The sequence below is a fragment of the Triplophysa rosa genome, linkage group LG7 (assembly GCF_024868665.1).
Source record: "Triplophysa rosa linkage group LG7, Trosa_1v2, whole genome shotgun sequence".
Classification (NCBI taxonomy): domain Eukaryota; kingdom Metazoa; phylum Chordata; class Actinopteri; order Cypriniformes; family Nemacheilidae; genus Triplophysa; species Triplophysa rosa.
The window spans coordinates 26717603-26726213 of NC_079896.1; the positions used below are offsets into that span (position 1 = coordinate 26717603).

Sequence of the window (8611 nt, forward strand, 5' to 3'; positions counted from 1 at the left end):
GAGAGAGAGAGAGAGAGAGAGAGAGAGAGAGAGGGAGAGAGAGAGAGAGAGAGAGAGAGAGAGAGAGAGAGAGAGAGAGAGAGAGAGAGAGAGAGAGAAAGATAGAGATAGAGAGAGAGAGAGAGAGAGAGAGAGAGAGAGAGAGAGAGAGAGAGAGAGAGAGAGGGAGGGAGAGAGAGACAGAGGGAGAGAGAGAGAGAGAGAGAGAGAGAGAGAGAGAGAGAGAGAGAGAGAGAGAGCAATGTTTATTATCAGACATACACTCATCATGTATTCAATCTTTAGGTTTGTTATTGATTATCGTACCATGACGTCATCGTAAAGCTGTTTGTTGTCAAGACTGCGATCCTTCACACATCCAGACTGGCTCAGGTAATGAAAGCATTCAGGGGAATCTTCCAGTAAATATGTCTCTAAAACACACAGACAGGTCAAATATTTCAATCATAATTGAATGTCTAGGCGTCTGTTGATGCATCTCATTGTTTATGAATGCTATGCATTTGTTCACCCTTCTGGCTTTTATTTGCACCGTCCAGCAAAGCGTAAAAGATGTGATAGTTTCTCTCTCCCGGGTTCTGTCTGACCACTCGATTCTGAAACACACGTCAGATCCCACATGCTGAGTGGGCGAGAATCTCAGACTCTTTCTACGCGAACTAACGGAGACAAAAGCTCAAACATGTGAAAAGACGACGTCCTGTACTGTGCTATGAGTTGTCGTATGAGTCAGGATTTCACACGGCAGGCTGCGGGTTTACCTTTTCAAGCAAATCTGGATAGGAAAAATGAAGGAAATATAGACATGTGATGGATTTTTTATAAGTATAATTAGTATTAGTATAAATATCCCATATAATAAGAGAAGTGAATTGTTTACTGCACAGTAAAATCGCCAGTGTAAAAAAGGTCAATTTAACTCTCACAGTGTATATGTAATCCACACTTTGAGAGTCTTTTTTAACACTGGCGATTTTACTGTGTGTGTAACAGGATCATGGGTCGATATCGCCGCCATATTGAGAAGGTCAACACAAAGAAATGAATGGGGGAGCTGTGGTTTTTCTGGATAAGAACATTTTGTGCTAATGATCATGAACATGACTACATCCTATAAGCATTTTGTAAAGAGTACAAGCACAACAGAATCTCAGTGTGTTATATGAATGTGTGGTTACGGTGGAAAGGATACAGTCGACGATGCATCCGCCCTGAAGGTTTCCGCTCTGTGAAAAATGAAGTTGAATAAATTTCCCAAAGCGACTGGAGTTGTTGTTATAGACGGTTTTGGCGTTTCCAAATGCCTCCATGATGGGGCTACAAAACAGAGAGACAAGTGTTACGTCCAGCTTTTGTGTTTAATGGTGTTTTCCCATCTAGTTCGTTTTAAAAGAACCAAACCCAGTTCACTTAAAGTGAACCAGAAAGGGAACTAGACGAAAATCCAGTATTGTAAGAACTCAGTTCTTATTCTGCTCCTCTTGAGCACTCAAGTGATCTCAGACCCCTTTTTGTTCACACCATAAATTCATAAGAACTCAGACTCCAGTTTTCTGTACAGCAGTGGATTATATTACAATAAGGCTATAATAATTACCATTGTTTTTTATTTAAAGTATCATGAATTAACAGCATTTATATATACAGTATACTATATTGATTGTTAAATACTGAAAAACCGTACACACGTGTTAGCTCATATTACACAAGCTAATTGCACAATGTAATCATATTAAAAGAATGGGTTGGTAAATGTTGATATTAATCAAGATTATGTTGATAATGTGATGTTCAGTAGGTGCAAACAAGTGTTAAAAATGAAACTAGTGGGTGATCTTCCCAAAAAAGTACTCACGACTTAGATAGACCAACAAAAAAATATGTATTTTAACATCACCGTTATTGAAATGAACAGAAAATATAATAAACAGAAATAGACTTGAAAACGATGTAAAACTACCCCTGTTGAAAAAAAACAGCATATGCTGGTTTGATATGTTTTGATGCTGGTTTGATATGTTTTGATGCTGGTTTGATATGTTTTGATGCTGGTTTGATATGTTTTGATGCTGGTTTGATATGTTTTGATGCTGGTTTGATATGTTTTGATGCTGGTTTGATATGTTTTGATGCTGGTTTGATATGTTTTGATGCTGGTTTGATATGTTTTGATGCTGGTTTGATATGTTTTGATGCTGGTTTGATATGTTTTGATGCTGGTTTGATATGTTTTGATGCTGGTTTGATATGTTTTGATGCTGGTTTGATATGTTTTGATGCTGGTTTGATATGTTTTGATGCTGGTTTGATATGTTTTGATGCTGGTTTGATATGTTTTGATGCTGGTTTGATATGTTTTGATGCTGGTTTGATATGTTTTGATGCTGGTTTGATATGTTTTGATGCTGGTTTGATATGTTTTGATGCTGGTTTGATATGTTTTGATGCTGGTTTGATATGTTTTGATGCTGGTTTGATATGTTTTGATGCTGGTTTGATATGTTTTGATGCTGGTTTGATATGTTTTGATGCTGGTTTGATATGTTTTGATGCTGGTTTGATATGTTTTGATGCTGGTTTGATATGTTTTGATGCTGGTTTGATATGTTTTGATGCTGGTTTGATATGTTTTGATGCTGGTTTGATATGTTTTGATGCTGGTTTGATATGTTTTGATGCTGGTTTGATATGTTTTGATGCTGGTTTGATATGTTTTGATGCTGGTTTGATATGTTTTGATGCTGGTTTGATATGTTTTGATGCTGGTTTGATATGTTTTGATGCTGGTTTGATATGTTTTGATGCTGGTTTGATATGTTTTGATGCTGGTTTGATATGTTTTGATGCTGGTTTGGTATGTTTTGATGCTGGTTTGATATGTTTTGATGCTGGTTTGGTATGTTTTGATGCTGGTTTGATATGTTTTGATGCTGGTTTGGTATGTTTTGATGCTGGTTTGATATGTTTTGATGCTGGTTTGATATGTTTTGATGCTGGTTTGATATGTTTTGATGCTGGTTTGGTATGTTTTGATGCTGGTTTGATATGTTTTGATGCTGGTTTAAGATGGTCATGTGCTGGTCGTTAAGCTGGTCAAACCAGCATCAAAACATACCTAATCAAGCATATGCGGTTATTTTCAACAGGGTAAATATCAAATATCAGTTCATTTTATTTAGAATATAAACTACAGTTTGCTTTTATCTTTTTATCTCTTTCCATCTGCTCTAATGAATCTGTTAGTGATAACTCTTTATGTTTTGGGACTTCCTGAGATTTGTTGGTTTATCTGAGCCTGCAGTGTCTGCGGCACACGCGACGTTTCTCCGCTGTTATTATTCACGGACGGACGGACGTTTAGCCTAAATATGTAAATATGCTTGGTTTTCTAACCAAGAACACGTGGAAGAATAAAAACACCACAATTATATGCTGGCTCCAGTGAATATGTACGTTCGGTGCGTTAACAAATGTAATCTGTTTTTAAGTTTCGTTTTGCATGCATTACAAAGCACACAGCTGCAGGTACGGCAAGCCTCCAGGTACACGTCAAAACGAATTCACTAACTTGATCAAATTATTTTAGTTTCACCACCATTCAATGTTTATAATCTTACTCTATGTTTCTACAGTAATCTAATTTGTGTCTACATTCATTTCGAGGAATGTCAGGGATGAAGTTGATTCTCCTGAGCGCTGGTTTGAGTAAATGGTCACTGTGGGTCACACCTGCTCTGTACGATGGCCTGCTCCACACGTGTGCTCTTCTCTGTCGGTGGCGTCCCGGCCGAGTTCTGACTCATGACAGACAGGAACTGTAACAATAGTTTGGTGCTTTCTGTTTTCCCAGCTCCACTTTCACCACTGTTACACACACACACACACACACACACACACACACACACACACACACACACACACACACACATGTATAACTGACCTTCAGCTGACATTTGTGCTATTTAAACTGTGTGTCTGAATTGAATTTGTGTTGATGTGAAAGCTGATCGCAGTTTGTGGCAGAAAGTCTAAACCACAAGCACTTAAAGTCAGCATTAAGGTTTAACACAAATCAGATTATGAGAGATAATATCTAACATCTCTTTCAGTTATCACTCGATAAATGAAGCCAAAAGCATTGCTGCTTACTCACAAAACACAAAACAATGATGTAAAAATGATAGATATTTTTCCAGACAGAACCATAATCCCGACAAAACATAAGTGAGCCGGTTTCCGAAATATTGATTTAGAATTAAAACAGAATTAACAACAACATTATTATTATGACATCTCTTGAAATAAAAAATGACTAATAAAAATACTTCATGTCATATGATACATCTTTATTATAAGCTTACAATTGGGAATCTAAATAAGAATCAAGTTAAAATCTTAAAAACTACATTTGAGAAGTACGTACACTGTGTTTTAAACTCTGGTAAAGTCCCCGTGAACCGGAAGTTGCGATCGTTTTTACTTCCGTATTTTGATGCATTTCCGAGTGAAATGGAATTTCTAATGAGAAAAATAGTGGGTGTGGCTTTCGTCTTTCTCTGCGATTTTATTGGAGGTATACAAACAGCCGTTGCATTTTGAAATGGCAGCAGACTGACAGTTGAAGGGGAGGAGTTAACGGATGCTCCGCCCAAGCCGTCTAACATATGTCATTTAAGATGGACAGTCATTACAGGAAGGAAGTGCATTTTCAGATTTTAACTGAAGATTATGAGGCCACACGAATTTTAAAAAGAGAACGACCCACACTGATAAACTATTTACAATAAACGCTTCAATATTTCATGAAAAAATAGGCATCGTCATTTTTAATTTCACTGGGACTTTAATGTAATATTAACTTATTTACATATTGATTCAGTTCATAACTAAAGAGCTCACATGACTGTTTCTCTTCACTTCTGTTATAAGTTTTGAGTCTCTGTTCCCACACTTTATCTTACTACAAAGTTGAACAATATATTTTCAGTAACTGCACTGAAATCTCATCACACCATACATTCTGTAAAGCATGAGCAACAGTAACCGACAGGGCGGAGCTTAGTGTCAGGGGGAGGGAGGGGTTTGATCTTACCTGATGAGCACACATTGGCTGTCGTGTCTCTTCCATAAGCAGCGATAACACTCATTGGCCACAGCGAAGATATGAGGCGGCAGTTCACCCAGATGATGCTGACTGTACAGCTCCACGGCAGAGATCTCATACAGACCTGTGATTGGCTTATACGGGTTCACAGCCGCCAGTATAGAACCAATGTTTGTCTGACAGAGAGAGAGAATAAAGGAAATATAATCATCACTGTGTGTCACAGGAGGATTGTGGGTAATGTGTGTTCTGATCTGGGACAACACAAATCCATCCATCCTGTGATAGCAGATACTGCTGTTATTAATGTGTATACAGTTGACTGAGCCTCATTTTTATATATTAGAGAGAATAACTAACAGTAATGTGATTTACACAGAAACAACACAATGATGAGATTAACTTCAGACTTTACTGGAGGCCTGCCCTGGAGAGATGACACGTCTCCTTGTTCTGTCATATTATACATTCTCCAGATATGTAATTTTCTTAATATAAATTTTCTTAATTTTAAGCTTATTTTTATTTAAGTATAGCATTTTTTATCATAAAACTGTGCATTTAACTACACGTGGTACTGTGTATGGTTGTGTATGTGACCAACAACCTCAAACTTTATTTTCAAAATCTGATGAACAGGAGAGACAGAAATTATTTTAAAAAATAATTTTGTGGTTAAAAAAATAAAATGAATAAATAAAAGAACAATAAATACATGTACACTGGAAAATATATATATACAAAACTATATGTATATTAGAAAACAGAATGAACAATTGAATTAATTACGAAATTATGTTTTTTTATTCATTCTAAAGGGATGTTGGTTATGTGATCTAGAGAGGAAATTCATTGTCATTCAGGAAAGCTGTGTGTGTCAGATAAACAATGCTATCAGACCCTGACAGTGCAATGCATCCTGGGAAAGGTATACAACTGTATCCATGTACAAAAATGAAATTGGACTGCCCACTTCACATTCACTCCATTGAGCAAAGCATGAGACACGTGCTATAAGATTCACAATCCTGCTGACAAATCAAACCTTGTGTTCTCTGAATTTCTTATTTAAATGAAAAGACATTTGATACAAGAACTATTTACAAGATATCAGCAGGGCAATAACCAGCGTATCATTGAGGGAGATGTGTAATGTTCACAACATTAGAGCTATCCATCACATGCTTTCTTGTTAAACCTGCCATTTCATTACGTACAAGCATTATCTGATCTGAGAGAGACAGATAAATTACATTATGGGTTTAAATGCGCAGGAGCTTTGTCAAAAGAAACCCCCCAAACTGTAATATAATATTTACCCATTCATTTTTTTGTGTAACACATATGACCAATGGGCTTCAGGTGAGATAACTGTAATCAGATATTTAATAACTTTATATTATAACCTATTATATAACAATATAATAGGTTATATTGAAATATGCAGCATGAGTCATGTGGAGTGGATTTATAAGGGTTTTGTGACTTCCTGAAGCTTGAGAGGAGGATTTAAAGAGAAATAATATCTATATAAAAAACAATAGGCCAACAGAGCTCTACTGTATATACTGTAGCAGGAACATCGGTTCTTTCTTTCAGTAAACTCTGAATTAGGAAACCCAGTTTAGGTTTGGGATGTTTTTCTTGAAGGGTGGAAACGCTTTAATCAAACGGTGTTTCCTCTTCATCACTGACCGACATGTTTCGACTCAATTTCACTCGTTTAACTAAAGCAGGAAACCCCAGTTCCTCTGGAAAACAACGCAGAACACTCGAATGTGATATCATGACCTACATTACACATCAACACACGTCAAGAGAATCACTGCTGATCCAATAAAAGCCTGTCATCGCTGGGCGACGTCCTCGATCACATTAAATCATTCAATATCTGAACATCCATACCCAGATTTAGTTGTGTTTGGCCTTTTAGTTTTCTTTCTTACTGGCATACAGAGAAGAGGAAATGATGAAGGGAGGGACAGGATCAGGATATTACACCAGCCACACGTCTATTCACTGAACCCAGACCATCATCACAGCCTAATGTGACCAGTACATCTCCTTACCCTATACTGTCTCGAATCATACATGACATCTCGATCATTTCAACTACATTACATTACATTTATTCATTTGGCAGACGCTTTTATCCAAAGCGAGTTACAAGTAGGAGAGCACATAAACATTTTGTCAATACGCTAAACAGTACCGTTAGTTTACAAGGCCATGCTACTAGAGGATTAAAGAGAATGAACAACAAGGGTTTTTTTTGACAGACATACAGAGCTATTGGTTAGTCAAATAAATGTGGAACAGGTATGTTTTTTGAGACTTGTGAAGGATGCTGCAGTTGGGATGGAGGCTGGTAGTTCATTCCACTTTAAGGCATCAATGAGATTAATGGAGAGCAAATGAATCGGTGTCTCAGATATTTCTCCTGAGAAAAAGAGTCAGCAATGTCACAAATGTCATTCATTAGAGTTTGAGGAGAGATGTGTCAAACTGAGCTCAGATTTGTCAAGTCTGCAATCAAAAGTCAAGATCTCATGAACAAATTCACTCGGATCCAGATTATTTGACCTCTACAATCTACATTCATTTACACCTCCACTCTTCATGTGTTTCAAGAATTACACATTATACATCAGATTCTCTTTTTATTTCTCCTGAGCAACTTTAGGAGAAACATTAATACGGAGCCCATTAAGGGACATGGTGGTGAAAAAAATATGAGTGGCAAGAGAAAATTATTTTTCAAAGCTTTTGCCTTGTCTCGCAAAACATCCTGCCAGTTCAGACAAACACTTCATGTTTAATGTCCCGCTGGCAGAGTTTCAGACTAGATCCATACAGCGGGTTCATATAGTCGCAGATTCCTGTACCAATAACTCTTGAGCTAAACTTTGTTATAACACAAATGACACATCTTTCCTTAGACAACGATCTACAACCTAATCTTCCTTAAAACACGCCTTACAATATAAATGGATCTCTGTATGAGCAAGGCGACATGGGCAAGTCCAAAGGGAGCATCTGCAAAGTGACTTCAAACCCAAAAAGCGTTACTACAAAAATAGTAATTAACCTCAATGTTACACACTGAAGTGTCACCAAATTCAGTTTACGCAACATTCGTCTCCTGCTGATTTTAAACTGAATTTCATTACACTACAGTATGTAACATCGAAGTTAATTACTATTTTTGTATAGTAGCCTAATGCTTTGCACTTTGCAGACGATCCGTTCGGACACTTGTAGCTCGTTGTTTACATCAGTGGTTCTCAAACTTTTTTGTTGTAAGACCCCCTTTGTGTAGAGTGCATCGCTTTGCGGTCCCCCAAATAAAGACTTATAATCTTAAACTTAGAATTTTAATTCAACCAAAAACATATTCAGCTATACTGGAACATCAATTATTTTGGTTGGTTGGCTTATTTTTCTGATGTTTGATTGCATACAATTTATAATGGATTTCTATCTTTCATAAAATGCCACAAAATCTGT

At 36.9% G+C, this 8611-nt stretch overlaps 1 protein-coding gene across 1 annotated transcript in view; it reads right to left on the minus strand.

The window, feature by feature from the left end:
- The window catches only part of myo10l1 (myosin X, like 1), a 41325-nt gene that overhangs the window by 16976 nt on the left and 15738 nt on the right, over positions 1–8611 (minus strand). Inside the window, exons 4-9 of the mRNA XM_057337542.1 lie at positions 5093–5280; positions 3730–3864; positions 1193–1317; positions 762–775; positions 512–596; positions 307–413 (exon numbers count right to left, since the gene is read on the minus strand). Coding sequence (XP_057193525.1) covers positions 307–413; positions 512–596; positions 762–775; positions 1193–1317; positions 3730–3864; positions 5093–5280 — 654 coding nt within the window. The remainder of the gene's footprint in view (positions 1–306; positions 414–511; positions 597–761; positions 776–1192; positions 1318–3729; positions 3865–5092; positions 5281–8611) is intronic.